This window comes from Nomia melanderi, chromosome 13, assembly GCF_051020985.1.
Source record: "Nomia melanderi isolate GNS246 chromosome 13, iyNomMela1, whole genome shotgun sequence".
Taxonomy (NCBI): domain Eukaryota; kingdom Metazoa; phylum Arthropoda; class Insecta; order Hymenoptera; family Halictidae; genus Nomia; species Nomia melanderi.
In genome coordinates, this window is record NC_135011.1 from 5124208 (window position 1) to 5148652 (window position 24445).

The following is a 24445-nucleotide window of genomic DNA, read 5'->3' on the forward strand; positions in this document are numbered from 1 at the left end:
TGTCGCACACTAGCTCTGTCCTTGTCTTACACATTGCGGGTATAGGGAAAAGCTTCGAAAACGCCCAGCCGCTAGATGGCGCTGCTATCGGGCGCAACCAAAATTCTCTATCCTTGTCGCACAGTCGTGCTGTCCTTGTCTTACTCATTGCGTGGATAGGAAAGCCCCTGATTGCACTCTATATAAATGACTGTTATATATACTGACTGTTAGGCTTGCATGCCTTCCCCTTCGAGCTGCAACGAGCTTTACACAGTCATAATTTCGTCCTATCAGCGTCATTGTAGCAGTACGAGAATAATATTTATTGTAATCGTTAAATAGTCCTTCCAATATTTATTTTATCTGATATGATATTATGAATTAATTAGTATTGAATGTTCGTTGTGCAAGAGGGAATGAATGTAATAAATTGTGAGGGGAGTAAATGAACAAATTTTAATTAGAATCTTTATTTATTATTCCATTTATAATTACATGAGCATGTATACATTACTTTATAACTACTTATTATACTAAATACCATTTTATGCTTTTCACAGTGTTTGTACAGGTGTTTATATTATATTTTCTTAAAAAATAAACGGTCGGTTAATAAATTCGGATGCTTGTATTATTCAACCACCCTTATCGTTCCTCAAACGACATCGGTGGCGTGACCTAACAGAGACTAACTGGTACTATGTGGCTAGAAGTTTGAGCGTTCTTGCATCAGGTGGCGGGTCTAATTATGGATAAAAAAAGGGATTTTTAAAAGTAGTTTTTAAAAATTATTATCTTAATTGATTTTTAATAAATTAGACGCAACTATTTCGTATTATTAATGAAATATTTATTGTATATTTGATTAGGAATAAATAATTACGATATTTAGAGTCTTTCTATAAAGAAAACGTTTAATTCTATAGACTCCATAGTTAACCGTCGGGGTTTTGTAATTACATAAATTATTGAACACGAAATAATGTTAATATTCTTTTGCTCATTCTGTATCACAGTTAACAGAGAAGAAAATTATGTGATAGTCGAAGGATGGATGTCTGAATAGGAATGGAATATCGGGATCAAAGGTTTCAAATAAATCCCAACCACTATTATAAAGAATCAAACTTTTATTTTGACAATAATCATCACTCGCTGGTGCGATTGAAACTTCAAACGAATGAAGACTTATTTGAAGAATTATTTACCTTTCGCATCCTAAAATCTCGTAGACCTTTCAACGTACAGTTACAAGCAAATACACGATTCATCTGCACATAAAAATAAAACTATCCAATAACAACCAAACGTTTCTTTCTTTTCAACTTTCAAATATAAAATATATCGAAACAATTTGATTTAAACAGTGTTAAAGCTATCCGTTTGTTTCAATCAACACGCAGGCCAAATAAAAGGTGTTTAACTTCGATCTAAAGAATTAAGGCTTACAACAGTTATTCGAGAAATTCTAAAGTTAACTATACAAATGTCCAATCAACACAGGCAACGCAATTAACGTTAATCCTCCCTTCAACAAACTTGAAGCTGCTCAAGTCAGAGTTTGTAAAATTGATAATTTTCATACAACATTCAATATCGCTTCCCGATAAAAGTAACGTCCCACTTAATAGTAATATCGAATCATCGGCTCTCAATCCATTATTCAACACTCGAATATTAACCCGAACAAGTACTCATTTAATATTTGCTTAAGAATGACAACGCGGTCCTCGGCATATATGTTATATTCGACTAGATTACGTAATATATGTCTCTCTACGTTTTTTTTTTGTTCCGTTTTCTATTTTCCTCGTTCCTTTTGGCTTTCCGCCGAGCCTCTAACGCGCCATTAACGGTCTCTAAATGGTATCGCACATGTTACAAATAACTTCAATTCTCAATGGCCAAGTCGATCGACACTCTATAGCGTTAATAGTAATATTCATTTTCTAGATTGTTTTTTTCCTCTTACGTGCTACTATTTTGAATGTTTCGTATAAACCCTGCTAAAATTCCGTCGATCGGACTAGTCGACGGCAATTCGGCCGACAAGTGAATCGAGCTTCGAATGATCCACTTTAATTCACTTTTATTCACTCGGCGCGAATGAAACATCTTCCTCCTTTAAATTCTCGTCATTCAATTAGAAATTCCTGCGTTCCTCCGCATCATATGGCGACAAGCGCGCACAGGATGCGTATGGTTATTTAAAATTGCCCAGACTGTCGTCGGGTATATAACAAAACGCGGTATACGTACAAGTGATGTGCGTTGAAAACCGAATTCGCGGTTCGTCCGCGTGAAATTGTGCTGGAACCTTAAAAAAATACTTTCGACTCTGAGAACGTACTCGACCGACGCAAAGTAATCATCCGCGGAACACGCCTTCGCTCGGTGTTCGTTAAAAAAACCTCTTAATCTACGATTACGCTAACGCCTCATCGTAGTCAGGCCTGTCTTTTAAAGAGTCACTGTCACGATTACAATAAAATTCAGTATAGTGGCTTTAATGCTTTCACGGCCTGGAATATTACATTCATAACTGGCTTTCGGATGAGACATGAACAAATAGGAATTTGTTGCCAATATTTCGTCATCATCGCAGCTGCAGTCATCAGGGGTTTAACGTTCTTTCTACCGAAGGTGTTAAGAGACACCTTATGAAATTTGAACTTAAAATTATTTTCTCAGTTTAACGATTTGTCCTCAATTGAATTTTCCACATTTCCTGTAGTTAATGTTATAATCGTTATTGGAAAAGAAGAGTCAATTCAGAATGTACGACTGTACTCGGAAAATAATTTTAAGATTAAATTTCCGGTGCCATTTGACAACTTTGGTAGAAATAGTGTTAAAGACACACTGAGACTGGTGTGTGCCTCAGAAGGTTGTATTGTTTAGTTGACCAATTAACTCTGCGGACGAAGATTCTTCGGAACATACAAAACCTTAGAAACTGAATGACGCTTTTCTATTTTTACAAAAACAAATTTTAAACAGTGCGATCGTTACATTTTTCCAGTCTTAGGCGGATAGTAACAAAAATAAGAATGAATAATTAGAAGGGAAAGAAATAAATAAGCTTCATCTGATTCTACGAACTGATAGACTTTTAGGCAGTGTAACGGAGAAGCGCCATCGCGCCGCTTGGGACTCAAACGGCTGAACTCCTGATGAAGCCAGCCGCAATGATGGCGGAACGTTGGGAACAAATTCCTATTGGACGCAGCTCTCACCCGATAGCCAATTATGAATGGAAAATTCAGTGTTTATTTCAGTAATTCTTTCTCGTTCGAGAACGAACGACGAGGGTAACTGGAATCAATGTCTGGTTTAACACTCCCCTTCGTTACAATAATTCATAGTTCAACTATAATCTCTGAAAACAGTTCGTATTTTCCGATCTATAAATAGGAAACATTCGCTAACTACGTTCGGTAAATGATTAACAGCTAGAACGGAATCGTTGTGAAAGAGGAATCGAAATAGCCTATAGTATCGAACAATTGTGCGCTATTTATAGAAAATAAATACTCGATAATAACGATAACAACAACCGTACTAGTTGTTTAGTAGTTCGGTATTAACCCGGATGCATCCAGCGCCTGCCATTTTACTTAGTACAGTGAACGTATCGAACTATAACAACTGCAGGTACAAAGTGGTTGTTGTTATATTGAAATAATCAACGACTGCGTAAAGTACGATAGAGAAATTGTTAATGGAACACATCTTCAAGACATTCGCTGTCCCACGATTCACGTAATCATGGGAACAATTTCAACGATTGATCCACTAGGCTGAAGGTCTTAACATTTAGACCGCCGTATCGACAAAGTGAGAAGTATAGAAAACATTTGACATTTCAGCAAAAGTTCTTTAGTTTTCTGTAAATACCACTGCATTTCGATCATTGGTAACAGTTTCGTCTTCGTCGTAGATTCGAGTCTGCACTCGTGCAAGCGATACAGTGGTCTAAATGTTAATTCGCGAGCCTGTAATTCCCGACGGATCATAAATCTATGCGCGTGACACAGTTTGGTACAACGTGTTTCATCTCAAAGTCTGTGGAGGTGCGTAATTTCAGTAATTATCTTCGGCGATAGTTTGCCAAACGAGTCGGAAGGCAACAAACGACAGTTTACAAAACGAGAAAACACGTTGCAACGCAGGGATAATTTACCAGCTGTCGTAACTAATGAAACGCTGATGGCTAGTGTAATTATTGCGAGAAGTACACAGCACCACTTCGTTTGCTCCAATGTCCTTAGTACTTTTCGTGGGCGAGCCTCGTTAAAAATCGACCACGCTTATTTGTATTCACGAATTGACTGATAACACGCGCTCAAGACTTTCCGTTAATTACTCGGCGGGGATCCAGAGGTTGTCGCGCGTTTTCGATCTAACTGACGATAAAATCAATCGCCAATCGCATTCGTGTAGGCCTGTTCGCCCGCACGGTTGTGTGTGGGTCGGTAATTATTGCGTTAATGATAGGCTCGGCTAGCAACCGTGTCGGGCGATTTTTTTACGGATGAAGCAAGCTTTGAATTACACCGAAAAGTACGAAAAAGAATGATTACCGTACGATACAATTTATAATAATTACTTTCGTTCACCGACTAGCCAGCGTATCGTCGCAAATCATACGAATTCCTTATTGTGAAAATCGTTATAAGATTCTAAAGCTTGATCCACGCTCGCAAGTCAATTTGATCGCACTTCGTTATTGGTCTGATCAAATATTCTTTCACAAAATTCCAAGGTTTCGTATTGTTTATAGTGAATCTTTACGGTGAAACTAAAGTTTCGTTCGATTGAATAATTCACTGATATTAGAATTCTTATATCATGGACATGTTCCTCTTAAACAATTGGAGAACACGTAGTCGAAGCGTGATTGAACTGTGAACTTGTTTGTGGATCAAGCCTAAGAGAATTTAAAACGAGGAATTATTATACAAATTGTATACGTGTCATGTAAATTCAGCTTCTCGTAAAACACAGTTTGAGTAAATACATAAACGATCCATTTGTTGCTGTAAACTAAAAACCTTCGTGTTTATCAACTTTTCCCTTTATATTCTGTTAGTCTTGAAGCTCGCTCGTTGAGCAAGCGAATTTACATAGTTCTCCCAGCGATCGCAAGGGAAAAGTCAACGAGAGAGCTCAAGAAATTCATTTAAAATCGTCAATCGAGAATATTTCAATACCTCGGCAGTACAAACTTCCCGATTTAGAGGAAACTCCGTAGAACTGAAGTCGATGAACAGCTAAACCGAATCCCGTTTCGCTTAATGGCGGCCATCTTGTCGGCACTCTCATCCTTCGTCGAATACGCAACGCGCGTGCAGAGAAACCGTCAACCGTACAAAACAATGCGCAATGTTATCTTGGCAAATGTCGCTCGATGAAAACAGAGATTCAATTAATTCCTCAAACAATAATCATCGTTAATTCCTTGCTCCGACGAATAGTCTCATCAGACTGCCACGCGAGACGAACCAGTTGACACAGGACAGTTCTCATAACAAATCAACTTTCCCGACCTCGCGTGGATATTGACTATGCTCGCAATGCTCCAGAAATTCGCAGCCGCACGCTAAACCACGCGCGAAACAAATCATCCTCAAAAATTCAACATTAAGGAACACGCCTTCAACAGTCCCCGAACAGCAATAGTCTCTCGATGGATCGACTCACCCAAAAATGCAAAAGAACAGTTCACCCTTGCCGAACAACGACGGCGTCAATTGTGAATAAGCGATCCACCACACTCGATCGAGATTAACACTTAGGCAATCGTCTCAATAAAACTATAACTATAACTTTCGTTAACTTCAATCGAACTCATTCAGCAGATCTGAATAAAACTTGTATTCTGCAAAAGCAAGAAGGATATGTTGTATTACAAATATCCCCATCCGATCACCTGCGGTATAAGAAAATAATAGATAAAATACATACTGTATAACTAAATTAACACAACGCAAAGTTGAAGACTCGCTAAATAGCAAAAGAAACGAATGAACAGAATGAATGGCCATTCCTTGCTAGGCGAAAAGTGGGACATCTCCCCTAAGTGTTAATCTCGTTTCCATGAAACGGGGAATCCCCGGGACCGCGAAAGCGCGGGAGAACGCCTCGGGTTCGAATCGTTTTAGCGGTTTTCCGCGAAAAGGGAGAACGGTGGATCGCTTATCGGCACGGGTTCACGTTCGCTGCCGCGAATATTATTTGCTCGCGCGAATCTGCTCGATGATATCGTGCCCCGTGTGGATTCCACGTCGCGGCAGACGGATCTCGTCCCTCTCGAGACTGACGGGCTCGGGAAATCGATTCCACGGACCTGTATATCGCGGCGGAGCCCGTCGAGAAGCGTTCGAGTGTCCCTCTTCGAGCGGACACGCGCCCCTCGGGAACCCGTCGCGCCGACAAAGCACGAAGAGGCCCCCTTTTGTTCGGAACGCGAGTAACCATCGTCATCAGCCCGGCCCCGCAGACCGGAACACGTTTCAGCGGCGTTACTCGTTCGACATCAGCTGCACGCTGTCGTCCGCCGACCTATGGAACCGACGGACGTCGGACAGCGAGCGGATCGGCGTCGGATGCAGCAGCGAGAACGTGTGCGAGTGGCGATCTGAAAACATTAGAATTGCAGAGGGACCGTTGCGTCGGAGCCGCCATACTGTCGGGCCGGGGGACGCGCTGACGTTGTCAATTGTTCTTTTGGGGGTTTTTGTAATATTTGTTTTGGAAAATTTGTTATTTTCTTATGTAATAATTCGCTCTTTTCTATTGCAATAATCTGTTATTCTTCATTCTTATTTCTTAATTTCTATTAGTTTCGAAGATGAATTTTTGTGTTTGAGAAATGGTTAATAAAATATTGACTATTGCGTGTGTTGACTATTTTTAGATGTTGTTGGTGTGAATGAAGCAAGAATGGTAATAGGGTTGAGTCAATGATAATTCGGTTGTAATTGGATTTGGTAGATAAGGGATATTTTGAATTTTAAGTTTTCAATGCAAGCGATTGTAAGTTTTGGTGCTACTTTAATGGGAGCTCGTGTTTGGTCCCCCGTGTACGTAGAAGGGCGGTGTATATGACATTATTATCTAAGTGATCGATAAAGTACCTCCATTTTTTAGAAATCAATTATTTCGCGAGATAAGGGTTGTATACATATACGTAGAGTTATCGATTCTCTGTTTAGTGGCGTGAAATTGTAGTATTGCAGGTGCATATACGCGGGTACTGGGAATTTCGTCGTTGCAGACGCCATTTGCTGTTAGATACGGCTTCTAATCAAACACTTGGGAATCTAAATGTAACCGATAAGCGCTCTGTAAACTTTCTCGATTCGATAGAAAATATACTGAAATAGATAGTCGTATAAACTTAAATAAATGGACAAGATTAATATAATCAACAAATTAATTACAAAATAAAGAAAAGAAATGTTCATCTTCGTAGATCGTTTCGTGCAAATCGGAATGAAAGAAAAATTCATTTCGCTAATTCGAAGATTTCTTACGCTGAAAGGAACATGGGTATGTAATTAATGTTCGCCAATTTGAATATTTCCTAGCAGATTACAAAGGAGCAAGTGCCATAAATGAATAAAAATGCAAAGTACAACAAGAATAATGCCCACCGACGAATAAGCATTTCAGTGCTCAGTAATAAAATCTTGAAGCGACGTATTTTGTCACGTACAATCCCCGAACAATAAATGTTTCAGCAATCTGCGTATTAAATATGTATGCACCAGCTAATTGCGTTCCCCAAAGACCACTTAATTTCCTGGTATATTAAAACGCGACAAACGAGTCCGGCTTACGATGCCGCATAAAAAAAGAGGGAAACAAGATGTTTCACGTGCACGTAAGCCCCGGGAGAACGATATAAAATATCGCGCAATGCGACATGCCGACGTCGATTACATCTCTCGCACGAATAATCAATCTAGAAGACGAATTACTCAAAAGTAAATGTAAAACGGCCAGTATCTAAAATGGTGTTAATGAAATTAAATACAGAAACGTGCCACGTAACCCGAACACTTTTTTCCTTTCCCTTTCTTGCGACAATGCATTAGAAATTCTAAATAGATCGGACGAAATAAATGAAACCTTCTGCGCACTGCTTTATCGCGAACTGTTAAATGATAAAATAACCTTCTCGAGAAAATTAACAAAACATTGTTGCGACGCGTGGAGAAACTTGCGAAACAAAAATTCGAAATCTTTCAAATCGCAACTTATAAACGATTAAATCTACAAAACAGAAACCAGAAAGACTTCACTGTTAATTGTTACTATATAAATTAATTACTTAATATTCTTTGCTATCACTATAAAATTCTACTAGCTTTAAATAAATCATAAAAAGAACCATTTAAGTATCTCAACCCCAAGAAATATTCCGAAAACTCGAATCACCCGCTCGGAAAACAGCTCAACTACAATGAAATATCCTAAACAACCTACAATCAAATAAATAAGAAATCAATTCTCTATTTTCCAAAATAAAGCGAACGAAACCAACAATATCAAACAACCAACGAACAACTCACGATTCAAACAAAATGGCGGTCGCCGAAGCACAGTCCGAGGCTCACCGCTACATTAGAGGATCAGGCACTACGAAAATGGGAATAACATCGATCAAACGCACAAAACGGGAACAAGAAATGTCCCGATCGACAGTTCGGCACTTGGAGGATGAAGTCAAGGCACACCCATCGTCGGCGATCCATTAATTTATGCGTGGTTAAAAATACGGGGGCAAATCGATCGGCCGTGTCTATAAGCGCCGCATCAAGGTCGGCAATAAGTGTCCCCGGGCGAATATATGAATCCGTTAATGTCCCGAAGTGTGTCTGTGTCACGAGTCGATTTCCATATTCGCTTTCGCCGGGCCTCAACGGTGTCACGTGGATTTTCGCGGTCGAGTGTTCGAACGGCCGCGCAATGGCGGCGGCGGCGGCAGCGGCGGCGGCGGTTCTATTCAAACTGGCCGGTGATTTGTATGGAAATGGGACTCGCGATTAAGTGCATTCGCGCGATCGTTCGCGACACGCGGATCTAAAGTCTCCCCGTGAACAATGCACGCGGATTATTTGTATGCAATTGGAGCTACCGGTAATTGCCGACACGGCCGACGGTGTACGGGGTGTCTCGCAATTCGCGGCTATAGGAATTTTATTAGGCGCTTCCTTTGGAATTGTTTGCGTTAGAATGACGGGAGCGGTGTGTTCATTGTATAAAGGAATAATTTGGGAATATTTTTCTGTTAGGATAATGAAACTAAATTGACGTGTTCAATTCATCCCTCCCAATATCGCACTATTTAAAACTCGATCTCCATATCGTCTACAAATCTTCATTCTTAATCTGATAGAACTCAATTTCATTCGCCACAATATTAACTACTGCAAAGGCACCAGTAATTAAGCTGGTATCAGTAGTTGACCATTTGTCAGAGCAACGTGAGTAATAAAGTTTTTAAAAGTGATAATCTTTGCATAAACGCGCTGAAAAATGTAGTTTCTCATATTAATGAACGTACCAGATCAAGGAAAAGTGGAAAAATTTCTGTTCCTGAATTAGATTTTCTATGAAATTTCCTTTCATTTGTGTTAAATTAAATTAATATTAAATTAATCACCTTCGGTGCGTACTCATGCAATATTATGTATGTAAATTTGAGGGAAACGGAGAGTCGTTTAGTGCGTGATAATGGGAATTGGATAACGTAAACGAATGATTAGTTTGAGGAAGAGAATTATCAGGTTGATGGGGAATAGATGGCCGATCGATGAAGAACGGAACTTTAAGAGAGAGAGAGAAATAAATCCTGTAATAAAGGGATGCTACTTTACATGTTACGAGAAAGGCAATTTAACTTTTACCAAAGCGAACGGCTTTCGTTCTTGATTAAAAACGAAGTGATAAAATTAATTTCAAAGTTCGCCGCGAGCGTTCAAGCTTGCAAAACAAAAGGCTCGGGACGGTTCTAGAGGTCAAGTCTCGAGAACAGCACGACAAAGGAGAGAAACTCCGAGAAACGGTGGAAAAGAAGTTCGACAACGCGTTTAGAAACAGCACATTCATAAACAATTTTATTAAATAATCGTTAACACTTCAGTAACACTGTAACGCTTCGAAATAGACGAATCCTATTTCCGCTCTCTCGTGCGTCGTTCAAACAACCGTTCAACCATTGCTAGTTTCAATTAAATTCGAACGAAATCGATATCGAATTAATTGTGTCCGCCTATATCTAGATTGCATCACAAATATATTACTAAATTCGTTTATAAACGTGATAAAAAAACAAAGCTCTCGTTTCTATTCGGTGCGTTCGTCGCGTAACGGATATATCAATTAATTTAACCCTGCTACGGTGTAACATTAATTCATTCCTCCCTTGTTCCTTATAAATTACAGAAACTAGTGCAAATACACGTTTCAATCGACTAATTCACGAAACGAACAAGAAGATTTCTTTAACATTCCAACAATTCTATACAGATTCTAACAAAATGAAACCTATAGTACACACCATTCCGAATCAATTCGTTACTCAACTTTCTAAACAATTCAAACAAATTTCTAAACATATAAAAAATAAAGCAATATCAAAATAAAACAAGTTCTTCGACACATATAGTTATATCACGATGAAATCTGCAATCTACGATTAAAAGTTATCAAACGTAAAATATCAATTTTAATTCGATTAACCAAATCAGCTTACATTCTCTTTAATTAAGCAGCTTCAAAATCTATTTCTTCGAGTAATCGTTCCAGCAGCAAGCAGCGAATAACTGATCACCCTTTAAGTGGGCCCGTGCACATACGTCCGTGCAACTCGCACACAACACAGAAATGCTGTCCGCCAGCGATTCATTTGAATTGCACGAGGTCTAATCTCCACGGCGCGCCGCGAAAATCAATGAAGAAAGTTCTACGTGTTTTACAATTGTAATAGGCTCCGTTGACACGCGTGTTTCCTGTTCTCCGTTGTAACGCGACGTGTGCGGCAGTTGATCCGGCGACCGTGGCAGGGTTAATCCGCGGCCATTCCGCGAGACGTGACCCCCGAACGCTGCGACGCGACTATACCACCGTAAAATCGACGAAACGACCGATCAACATTAACCATACCGGCGCTTCGTATATATCATCCCTATCGCAACCGGTCAAATAACTGGCTACGAAAGAAAAATAAATAATTTGGATGATCAATTGTTCTTAGAGAAATTCGAAGGACGTGAAACTTACCGGATATTCCAAAAATTATGAAACTGTGTGTAGCTAGAGTAAGCCAATTTATTAATACGTTGCAGTTTTTTTTATGATGAATTTCACTTTAGAGGCGACACTACTTAGACATTCTACTTAGAGCTTCATTTTTGGAATTTCCGGTTCGATGATTTTCCTTGTTAGTGGAAAGAGGAACAAAAGGAAAGAAAAATTGAGAATTAACCCTTTGTGGACGGAGATTCTTTGAAATACAGAAAATCTTCAGCAGATGAAGCTACATATATCAATTGCTTAAATAATAGGAAAAACAGAAACTGCGTGCTGATCACTTGCTGTTTGAGTAATTAAATCATTTGATTGCGATTCAGTCTTCGAAACAGGACGATTTCATGTTACCGAAACGTCGAAATTCGTCCGCAAAGGGTTAATCGAGTAATATAAGAATTGATGTAAAGTGAAATGCACGGAAGAGAACGCGGGATTTTTAATCTAATTTTGAAACCAAAAATTTGACCGGTTTAGACACGGTTAGTGTCAATAGGGAACTATTTTTCTTTGGAACGTTGGAAATGACATCCGCCGATTTTAAATTCTTACGCTGGAATAGATGAAAGTATAACTTAATATTTTATTCGAGAAACTTATGCAGTCCGTAAGTGAAATATAACTGACGTTTCCAGTGGCGCGGAACGTGTTGGTGAACCTCTGGTGGAAAATAGTTCTTATAAAAATAGTGGACGTCTGTTTTATCGTGGACACTAGGCTACCATCAGCGTCGGAGGGTGAAAATAAACCTCAAACATGGGGGTGGAAAGGATGTCTGGTTGAATACTTCGAAGAACGTGATAAAGAGCATTGTCGGGTTTTCAGTAAGGAGTTCTACCGTTTAAGAGTTTGTTTAACATTAGAACTACCAAGCAATCAAGTTGACTTCTCAGAATTTAGTTTGCGCATTACTAAAACAGTTTATTTAGAAATTTCTTAAAGAACGATCCATTATTTTCTCCATAATTGTATCTGGCAGTTCTAGTGTTAAATGATGTAAAGAGAAATGTTCTATGATCGGTTTCCTAATCAAACATTAATTTATTTTCTTGTGTATCTGTACGTAGAAAATGTAAAACATTGATATATTAGAATGTTGATTTTCGTGTTACGATGAAAGTTATTGAAATTCAATTTCTGGTACACTCTCATTCTAAACGATTAGATAAAAAACAATTGACACTAAAATAAACACGTGGAAAATATTTTCGTAAGAACTACTTTCTACGAGGGTTGAGCATCATCTAGAAATAAAATATATTGCAGTTCGTTTTGTTTTATCTTATGATAAATAATTTCCTTTCGAAGTGAATATTCTTATGTTTACTTGCATGCATGCTCTACTTTTAAAGGAACTTATGCGAAGCAACCGTTTATCTGCTCTATTTATTAGTTCCGCTTTAAAATGCCCAACCCTGCTTTCTACCGAAATATTCCCGAAATCGATGGACATCACTTCGATGCGTTCCCTGATGAGAGAGCTCGCTCGATAATACGACGCATCTAACGAAAGCACGCAAACGATGCCTATCTACAGAGTATCTAAATACAATAGGACCCCGTATAACTCGATCGCGATACCGTTTAAACAGGCTGTACGCTTGTACGTGGCAGTAAACGTTAAAGATGCGAAGACACATCATTACCCTAATGTCTGAAATTATTAAAACCAAATAAAATGAAATGCATGTTACTCGTTATTCCACGAAAAACAAAATCTATAAATTTATATAATTTGAAATGTATCACACCTTAACCCTTTGCACCCCGAATTTCTTTTGTATTTTTTCATAACTCTATTACTACATTTTATTTGAAATGCATTTGGAAAAATAGTCTGTAGAGAGTAATAATATTGAAAATAATATAATCTATTTTAAACATATCTTGACTGAATAAAACTGAGCCGCGCTCGACATAAGAGCGCAAAGGGTTAAACACGAACCGAGTGCTTCGTCATTAAAATTCCAACAACTTCAGAAACTGATATTAAAGCGATTCATTTCAGACACAGAATAAACATGAGTCAAGTGCACCGCTAAAATCTCGAAACATTCAAAAAGCCGACTGAACCATTGCAGTCGAGTGCCGCCATAATGGCGACTTCGAGTTCCGATGCCTAAATTCGAAAGCTGCGAATGAATAATCGTTCGAACAACGAAAGATCGATATGTGACTTTTCTCCTCTAGTGTTCAAAACTTTCTACACAACTCAGCGTATTGCAAATGACTTTTCACAAGCGTAGCACGTTAAATGCGAGTCACCGATGACTTCGCTTCTGTATTACTTGAAACCGATCGTAACATGCAAGATAATCGATGTCGAATGAAAACGTTTAATAGCGTAACTAAGTTAATAATACTGTGATGCAAAGATTGTAACGCTAAATAGTGAATAATTGTTGCTACTTCTCTTCGCTAAGAAAAATAACCAAAAAATGGTCAAGACTTTCGTGGCGCTGAACGTGTTAAAAATTCTCGTCCGCGAAAAGGTTCAACACTAGGTTTACGGAACGCGTCAAATTGACGCATATTGGATTTTAGAAACATTATTGCGGTACACTGTCATGTACCCCAATTACCTACTATCAAATCTTCAGTTCCCACAATCTAAATAAACGAGCAATTCTTTTAGGAACAATAGAATGAACTGTACAACAAACACCCGTAAGCCTAGCGTCAATCAACTTAGCCTGTGAACTCATTTCGCGCGTTACAAGGGGTCCTACTGCGAAAGCGGTTCGACAGCGCGGCGGGGAGAAGCGTCCGAACGGTAACTAAGCTAAAGAGGCAATTCGTTTTCTAGTCGTTTCGATTCGCACCTCTGATATCCGTGGTGGGCTCGCTTCGAGAGATCTCCTGCTCGTTGCCGCGGTACGGCGGCGTCTTCAGCGGGCTTTTGCAGTGCCCCATCGCGTCGTTCCTCCCGTTCGGCGTCGTGTTCTGATGCGGGAAGTGGAAGGTCGTGGTGTGCGGCCAAGAAGCTGGCGGCGGGCTGCGCACCAGGTGCTCGTGCACTTGGGCAAGCGTCAACGGGTCCGCGTCACCTAATTCCTAAACAAGTGGATCGGAGATCAAACATCGCGCTTCACCCGTTGCAGCGAACCTGGCACTCTCGTCTAATTGGTTAGATTACGCCTTCCTCGCAAGAATGCTTGGTTCTGGTACACCATTGGCTAAAGCGCTCACGCACACTACTCGCGACAAAGAGTGGGGAGAGACGTTTCCGGACTCGCGATTGGAGTTCTCGGAGCTATCTTCGACCCTATGACGTTACAAGTGCCAAGTTCCCAGCAAGATTCGCTGCAAAGACACAGATTCTCCACAGGATAAATAAAATGTCCTTCGGTTCTAACCATTGTTCTCGCGTATACGTCGCAGAGGATTAACACTAAAACTACTGGGCAAATTGGCAAATATCCAAATTATGAAATGCGTTCTTGATTATCGGTTGAATTTGTGTATTTGTACAAATACGAAACCGGGAGACCCTTCGAATCTCAAGAAACTCGTTGTTCTAAGTTTTAGAGAAAATTGGGGAGAATTAATTCGAGTTTCTCGGTGGTTTTAGTGTGATATTTCATAACAAGCACGACTCGAGCAATGAAAGTTGTACGTGAAAGGGGTTGAAAGGCGATGTAATCAAACTCGTGGAACTTCGATAGCAGTTTCCCCGTTATTTCCTGATTATCCTAGTAATTTGTTCGATTAGTGGTATCGGTTGAGGGTTCAATGAATAGCTGTACTACCCTAAATCACACTAACTGCTTACAATGTAAGTACGGTCGAGTCCACCCGACGAGCTCAGATAATCCACTTAGGTGGGACGTGGTCAAGGGAAAGATTCCCCTCGTGGAGAATCAAACGAGTTTTCGAGCACTTTTATCGAATGAAATGATTCTAGGAACGATGGCCCAATTTATCAAACTCGTTCACCTTTGGTGGCGGTTTTGCCCTACTTGTTTCTGCCATTAAAGGTATAGACTAATCGCTCGGACGCTAAATGAACGTTTTACCACACCCATCCGATGTAGCAACGAAGAACCGACGAATGAAAAATCGAATTGCGTGCTCGCGAAGTGTCTTGTGTGTGCAATGGTTAATAGACTGTCCAACTTTGTTCTCATAAATATTCTAGAAAACGGAAACGATTAGTTCAGTGAAAAAGGAGCTGAAGAGTTCCAATTGATTACGATCTATATTTATTTACTTGTAACTCGAAATACTTCTTCCGACCAGTCTGAGTTAGCTAAAATTTCGAAACAAATGAGAAATCGAAATAACGCAGAAATATCTTGTGTGTTATGTTTTATGGAACTGAAGCGAATTGTTTGACGTAACCGGGAGATCAAAGTCCATCAAAGAGATTATTCTTACAAAATGACTTATTGTACTATCACGGAAATCAATAGAAATAACGAAGAACTAATCGAAGACACATACTAACAAATAAAGCTACATATTCCTTTAATTGAAAATTAATACTCTAAGATTCAAATCTTGATCTACTACTTAGTAGTGGTGAACTGGAAATTAGTTTAAACCAATTAAGTCTATCACTTAAGATTACTCGTTGATTCACTAGGAAATTAATATAAAAATTAACATCTTAATGTTCTTAATCAAAGAGAAGAAACCTTTTAGAATAGCTAATAAAAATAATTGCTCCCTAGAATCTATCGTGAACCAGAAAGCTAAATGTATCACTTCAGGCAACACTTGCCCCGATAGAAATAATACTATTCGTCAATCGTGTATCACTGTTTCAGGAATTCGTTCGTCAATCGTCCAGATATTAATAAAATCCGCGAGATCGAACCGTGACATTAGGAGGCGGTTTCGTTCGTCGGAACGACTAAAAATATTCTTTTACGTGGCGAAAGACGCGCGATCTATTCCAGAAATATGGCCGAACGAAGAATTATCACGGCGACGCCCTTAAACCTCCTAGCCGAGGTCGCTTTTGTTACGGGAGAATCGGTAAGTTCACGCTACCATTAATAATGCAGGGTAGGTCCCGATCGATTTTCCTTTTACACTCCTACGGGTACCAATGAAAATGAGAAAAAACTGCTCACCTGAGACATTAGTATGGCGTCGTCGGACTCGGACTCTTCTATGGACTCCACGAGGCTCTCGCGGCTCGCCAGCACCTGCGAAAGTCGGCTCGCCTTAGAAAAGATTTCGCGTGACGATTCGAGAAAGTTCGTTTCTCGCTAACCGAAATTAACTGGGAGAGTTAATTTCAAAAATAACTGAATGCCTCCTTACGCTGTGAAAGTTTCTTTAACGTCTCTCGCGATAAGGGTTGCGATTTATTTCATAAGTCACACCATGATAATTTACATCGTTGCGCGAGGAACTGATGTAAAGATTTCGTTTTGACTTTCTTCGATGGCTTTTTATTTTGTAACTATTTCGTATAAGAAGCGTTTAATAATTACTCGATCGAAAGCTCAAGATTCATTGTTCTACAAATTGTAGATACAGTCTGGTCAAAAGATAGATTTTCTAAAGAACTTAAAAATTGTTAAGTTGAATAACTATGAATATCTAACAATAAATATCAGAATGTAAAAGTTAATGCAGCAGAAAGTCTAATGAACGATAACTCTCACAGCGTTCAGGAGCATCATTTACTTCCAATTATCAATTACTCTGCTTCACAGAAAAGTAGGTACAGAATAGCTCTAAAATTCTTCTTATTTTCTAATAAATTATTACTGGAAACATGGCGGTATCGATCGGAGCTAAGAAATAAATCATAGGGCTAAGGGCTGAAGTCCCGACGTTTCGGCAGCTAACGCAGGGATTAATAAATAAGAAATGGAAGTAACTTCCAACCGAGTCCAGGAGAAAACTAAACGCGAGAAGTTCCGTGGACCGATTGTCACGCGGCACGACAGTTCGCGAAACTTTATTCCCGGAAATGAACTCGAATTCCCAGTGGGACCAGCCCCAGAAATTCGACGAAGTTACCGTTTACCACCCTCTGCTGGTTACGAAACGCGACGTGGGCGGAGGATATCGATTCGAACCTGTAGAAAAGGATTATCCTGTCGACTCAGCCTAAGTGCCTCCATATCCTGATCGATGTTCCGTGTTCTGCCAGGCGTCAAGGTTAAAACTGAGTGCGACGGGGACGGCTGACAGGCAACGACGACATCGACGGCTGCCACGCTCAAGGTCGACGGAATTCTCGATACCTGATTGTCATTTTCGCTACCGCTGCGCCGGCAGGCGTTCGTGATGATCGCTGGAACAGATATCATCCGGGCACGGTCAGCGGAATCGGCCTTTAATGGCCGCTACCCCGTCTGCCTTCCGTGTTTCGCCGAGGAAAAACATTGGGGTAGTTTCTAAATTTACAGGATGATTCAGATCTTCTCGGGAATTCGTGTATAATGCAGGGGTGATTTGCGAGTATAGGAAATGTGTTTAGAACTGCGTAGTTTCAAAGGTGATCAGAGTTTGGGGATATTGAATGATTAGAATTTTTATGGATATAAATTTACAAGATGATCCAGATCTTCTTGGGAATTCGTGTATAATGCAGGGGTGATTTGTGAATACAGGAAATATATTTAAAACTGCGTAGTTTCAAAGATGATTAGAGTTTGGAGATATTGATTAATTAGAATTTTTATGAATATAAATTTGTTGGATGATTCTGATATTGTTACGAATTCGTGAATAATGCAGGAGTGGTTTGTAGATATATGAAATATATTTAGAACTTCGTAGTTTCACAGTTGGTTAGAGTTTGGAGACATTGGATAATTATAATTTTCATGAACCTAAGTTTATAGCATGACTCTGATATTCTTGTGACTTCGTCTATAATTCAAGGGTGGTTTGTGAACATAGGAAGCATGTTTAGAACTTCATAGTTCTAAATCTGATTGGTTGTTGGCTATATTGAACGATCCGAATTATAGACTCAATTATTCCTGTTTTGATCTGGTTTACCTGCAGAAATTCTGTCAGTTGACCCAGTTTCCAAAATCTCAATGTTGCTCGTTATTTATTATTCGAACTAATTATCCCTAATTGGAGAATCCAAGGTGACGCGTACATTTTTTCACGCTGCATCGTCTGAAGCTTCGCGATAAGCAAATGGTAATTACGGTATCGAACAAACCGTGAACTATGTACTCGCCTCGCCGTTTAAAATAACTAAAACTAATAAACATCGTTCTCCCCCGTTGAAATATAGGTAAATACACAAATACACGCGAACGCTCGGTATTCCCGACGACGGAGGTTCATTCCTACCGGGATCAAACAATTAACTCTGCCACATTAATCAATAAAATACTTAAATATCAATCACTCAATATTTAATTACTGCATGACAACGGCAGCATCGCGCAGTTTCATGCGAAATAGAATTTCCCGACGGGCAAAGTGGTCGAACGTAAAACCGTAATCGAAATAAAATCAATTCCACGCTGGAAGTTCCATTATCGATTCGATAAAAATTAAAAGTCGCCCCTAACGGCGGCGCGCAATTAAAATTAGTCACGTTTTGAAGAAATTTAAAATCAACTTCCCGGCTAAATATACCTGTCGCACGTGCTAAGTATACGAGGGCAAGCGACGGAGCTTTAATTAATCGTTCGCGTATTTTTTTTTATTTCCACGGGTATTAAAAATAATTCACCCTTCTATTCGCTTATTTCCGCACGCGTTGCTACGAAAAGAATTGTTTAACATTACTAACCGGCTTTTTCCAGTAATAAAATGAAAGCAGTGAAAAAATAAAATGTTCGTTCTTTTATTTTTTCCCTCTTGGGGATATTTCCACCCTTCTCTATCCAATGGAAACCCGCATAAACATTATTGCACGGGTTGGCGCGCAATAATGTGTGTGTGTGTGTGTGTGTGTGTGCGTGAAACCGATTCCTCACCTCTGGCGACGTTCTGCGCATGTCCCTGATTAAAAAAAATGCTTTTAAAAGGATTGAGGGAAACCAAGCGGAGGACGAGACTCGCGAAGAAACGCGTTAAGAAATTAATTTTTATCTTTTTTAGTTGTCACGACGTTTTTTAATGCGACCCACCCTTCGGTATGTTTTTCATCTCGGTTTTTCATCCTAGTTTGTAAAGACTCTACAGCCTTCATGTTTTTAATTGCGATTCTAATATTTCGTTTCATAACATTCTGATCTAACGCATTCTGGTGATTAATATTTAATTTTGTAACGGGAACAGTTTTTTAGCTTTGAAATTGAAACGTTTGAATATTTCGATTACTAAAATTCACGCGAAGATGATGTGCACTCGAGAATATTGACGACGAAAAGAATCTTTTCAAGAGATATTTTGAATTTTTGATAGAAAAGGGTTGAAGGAGTTTCGTGAAAGTTTTAGATTGAATTTTGTGATATTTTTGAAGGTTCAAGAGTGATTTCCGTGACTTACCCGGTGTCTCGACTTTCGGAGCACGTTCCATTTCCTCCTCCTCGTTGATCTTCATTCCTAACGTTAACTTCTTTGATTTAAAAAAGCTTGAGAGAAACGCTACACCCTTACGTTTGACCCGGTCGTATCGCTGTGCGTTCTTCGACGACACGTGTATCATCATTCGTCTAGAATGAAAGAAAACGAAATCTGTCGTTAGTTCGGCGATTAGACTGGGTGTTCTTTTCGTTAAAATGAATATTTATGAAATATATTCAAATCAGAATAATGGAATAAAGAATGGAAAGAAAAATTGATGAAAATACGGAATTACTGAAATCCTGGAATAAAGACTTTTTTAATAAACGCCTTCTGAAATATATAATTTGTTTTCAGCTATTGTAACGCTGTTACGTCTATAACCATGAATTAATAGTTAGTTTCATTTGAGTAATATACAATCTGGAATGCTATCAGAAAAGAAGGACGTAAATTACACTTAATCTGATGCTACACTAAAAATATTCGGTTCGATTTAAAGAAAAAGACAGCCGCGCGTGAATACTTCTCTCTGTCACGAGAATACAGGAAATATAGCCTTCCTGTTTCAACATTCTCAACGCTGGAAGCATTCACCAAGTATCGAGTGTGTCCCGCATTCAATCTCTTAACAAAATTACGGAAGTGCAGTCGTCGAGATTTCTTCTATCTCTAACATTTAATATCCTGTCTTCGAAAAAGCGCAGAAACAAACGATCTAGCTTCTGATTTTACAATATCCAATCATACTCTTGATAAAGATACCAGGCTAAATTCATTAACACGTTGAATGCCATGGGGGTCTCTGGTGACCCCCAACCAAATCGAATTACTATAGTTCATTCAATTAAACGATGATTATTTGAAAACATTTCTATATTATAAATAATGCCACCTAACGCGGTGCCGTTCAGCTATATCAGTGCAATAATAATAATGCAATTCAAACTGATTTAATATTATGTGTTAAACAGAAACATTATTCGCTTCTTTTAAACCTAAACCAAATTCTTCTTTCCTTATCAATACTTCACTTTTAATTGACGTACTGGAATCTCAAAGAACTCGTGAACCTTTATCACTAAATTACAACCTATTGGACACGAACAAAACTCTAATATCGTCACCTATTTCAATTTAGATATTAAATTGATATCAAAGTCGATTACAATAATATCTCCAATTTTTATTATATAAAGAAAAAGGCACTAAAACCAGTTACAATTCAGTTGAACGATTAAGGATCAGCTTTATATCTATCGATTCCTAATAATCACAGAATATCTTCTCTCTCGACAGAACCAATCACAACAAACTACCCTCTACAAACACAATACCAAAAGAAACTTCAAACCAAGGGGTCAAAACAACCAGAACAGATATTTATCCGAACATTCATTGGATCGTATGCTAAGAAGAACTGCTTATAAGTATTCAATAGAAGTATCAGCAAATGCAATATTTCCAATGCATCATCTTCTACATAGTACTAAACAGTAAATGATTGAAAACATTGAAACAAACCAATGGCATACTAGAGATTACAATAGAATCACCGAGATAGTATTACTATTCACAGTAGTATTTATATTTTGTTATTATTATTATTAACATTTAACCCTTTGAACTCTGTAGGCTCCAAAATTGCACCAGTTGTAATATTGAATATTTTAATGAATCGAAGAAACTACCCTAAAATCATCAGATTTTCCACACATCCAAATTTCGCACTCAGAAGGAAAATAAAAGATCGAAGGAATAGCATTTTTCATTTTTACTAGAGATACTATGAAAATTAGTTGCAGTTGCTGATAGATTAAAAAACCATCTGCAGTGCTAAGGGTTCGACTAGTATTCATATTGTACGTATTAGTACTTGCAGTAGCATTTACTTCACACTATCTATTAAAACCATTCCAAAATAAACTATAATACCAGTTCAACAAATTCAATGAACACCCTCCCCAAATACGTCCCCCTTTACACATACGCAGAGTCAAACGTTTGCTCACGAAATCCCAACGAAAAGCTAACACTTCTTCCCGTGCATACGACCCATTGAACGAAACTTCCCAGCCACTCCTCGGTACCGGGCGGATAGTCGTATTGCCGGAGACAACGAGCAACGTCTATAGCCCCTGACGCCGGTACGCGGAAGGACAACGCGTTTCCCGCGGGCGGAACAACAGAATTCACCCCATCCCGCCACCATCGATCCGCCATGGTAGCGTGTACACGTGAATATACGGCGCCGCCGATACGGAGACGATTTACCACGTTTTCCCGTAGAGCAGTTCGAGCGGCGAGCGATTGTCGTGGCCGGCGATGGTGCGTCGCGGGACCGGAAGTCCATCGGCGGCGAGCGGTGGCTACACTAGGCGATCGCATTGCCAACTGCAACTGCGGCGGAAGGGTGTGCTCTCGCGGAGCTACTCGCGGCTACCTCGCGCAGCTGCAAAAGCCGCTGCGAGAGGGAGTGGGACACGGAGAACTCGCCTGAACCGCGTGACGGGACGAGGAAAATCGCGCGAGAAGACACCGCGAGACCGCCGACCGCCCCGGATCGAATGGACAACGGGAGACACGTGTAAACGTAACCACGAGTCGGGCTGGAATTGAATTGGACGCTGCGATTGATGCTGGGGTTTGATAGTTTGGTAATGGAACTGTTGGATCGGTGATGAGATGTTTGCGGTTTTTATTTTGGCATTGGATTGGATACTGGGTTTGGTAGTAGGTTTGATAGTTTGGTAATGGAACTGTTGGATCGGTGATGAGATGCTTGCGGTTTTTATTTTGGCATTGGATTGGATACTGGGTTTGATAGTAGGTTTGATGATTTGGTAATGGAATTGTTGGGTGGATTATAATGTAGATGTTTGGGGTTTTTGTTTTGGGATTGGATTGGATACTGAGTTTGGTAGTAGGTTTGATAGTTTGGTAATGGAACTGTTGGATCGGTGATGAGATGTTTGCGGTTTTTATTTTGGCATTGGTTTGGATACTAGGTTTGATAGTTTAGTAATGGAATTGTTAGATCGCTGGTGATGAGATGTTTGGGATTTTTATTTTGGGATTGGACTGCATACTAAGTTTGATAGTTTGGTAATGGAACTGTTGAATCCGTTGTGATGAAATGTTTGGGATTTTTATTTTGGGATTGGATTGGATACTGGGTTTGATAGTTTGGTAATGGAACTGTTGGATCGGTGATGAGATGTATGCGGTTTTTATTTTGGCGTTGGATTGGATACTGGGTTTGATAGTAGGTTTAATGATTTGGTAATGGAATTGTAGGATGGATGATAATGTAGATGTTTAGGGTTTCTTGTTTTGGGATTGGAGAAGTCGTAACGGTGGTTTTGTGAGAAATTGTAAAAGAATAATTGTAGAGAAAAGAAAGAGAAAGAAAGAGAATTGTAAAAAGGTTAATGTTTGTATAAATAGTATAATAGATTTTAAATTTCAAAGAAGGTATTCTAAGAGGGCTAATAATTCGTAATATTATATATAATTGTACTATTAACAATTTTGGTAATCATATTAATAGTATTATTTTAATACTGTTAATAAGAAATTAATTTAGTTTCAACGTAATTTCAGAACAAAACTGAGTAAATCTGATATCTCGCAAGAATTACTATTTTATATTCTATGTCATAGGTGAAATAATTTTTGTCCATGACCAAAATATTGTAAGTAGAGTGTCATTTGATTGCTTGTGAGAGCGGAAGCGAGGAACATATTTCATGTGAATAGGGTCTGAAATGGTAGAATGAAATTGGTTCATATAAAGCTCAGTTTTTAAGGAAATCTTATTTGAATATTCATTAGGCGAGCCTGGCGCTGAATAGGTCTCGACTAACGTGACCGTTCATTACTCACCGTGACTATTTATTGTAAGCACGAATGCGTATTCCGGTGAATTGAAAACTGAGCCTTGTATGAATATATTTCATCTGTTATTTCAGATATAGTATTTTACATACTAAATCATTAATTAAAGTCAATTTATATCGACTCTAACCATGAATGTATCATGATTAACCATCGTATAGAGGATCATTTCGAGCCACCAGTAATCCCTTCCGTATTTACTTGTCCAATTTATTAATAAACAAATATCCCCAGAAAATTTGAAGTCAATTATAAATCTATATCGTTCAAAATTTCTATTTTCAAGCTCGATAACCAAACCTTTATCTAAATACAATTAAAAAATTCCTTTTCTAACAAGAAAAGATATCCAAACACTCAACACAAACAATTATTCTAAAGTAAGGAAATTTAAAGAACATCCTACAAGAGAAAATTATTATCTTCAATAAATTATCTCAAAAGAAACATTACTGCATTGATCGTATTAATTTTATCAAAACAATCGTCGTATAATTAACTTCCAATTACGATCAATTAGCGGAGATTCCAACAATGGGAATAAAATTAAACACAACACTCGAACGTAAATGCGCGAAGGATTGCCGAGTACGGCGGCGCTCTTAAAGTTTGACGGATCATTTTCTGAACAACGTGCGCCGGGTATAGAGAGCGACGATAGGGTCGCTGAAAGGTTCACCCTGCCGAGAGAATTTCCAAGATGTATAGAGCACTTTCTCCAGGTGCTCATCACCCCTGTGACCTACATTCCTCTCCGCGTTCGAGCTGCCTGATTAAACCGAGCCAGAATATATCATCAACCAGA

General features: G+C 39.0%; 1 protein-coding gene across 8 annotated transcripts in view; it reads right to left on the minus strand.

Annotated features, from left to right (window-relative positions):
- Positions 1 to 1094: 1094 nt before the first annotated feature.
- Positions 1095 to 24445, minus strand: part of LOC116431611 (uncharacterized) — a 41491-nt gene continuing 18140 nt past the window's right edge. For 5 of the 8 annotated variants that reach the window (XM_031987303.2, XM_076373337.1, XM_031987304.2 and 2 more), the window contains 5 exons: positions 19726 to 19892; positions 17340 to 17557; positions 16380 to 16454; positions 14124 to 14355; positions 1095 to 6622 (listed from right to left, as the gene is read on the minus strand). In XM_031987303.2, the coding sequence (XP_031843163.1) occupies positions 6507 to 6622; positions 14124 to 14355; positions 16380 to 16454; positions 17340 to 17557; positions 19726 to 19892 (808 nt within the window). In that variant the 3' untranslated portion in view covers positions 1095 to 6506. Of the gene's footprint in view, positions 6623 to 14123; positions 14356 to 16379; positions 16455 to 17339; positions 17558 to 19725; positions 19893 to 21833; positions 21975 to 22017; positions 22164 to 24445 lie in introns of those variants that run through there. The other 3 variants (XM_031987306.2, XM_076373338.1, XM_031987302.2) reach the window with 3 other exon arrangements.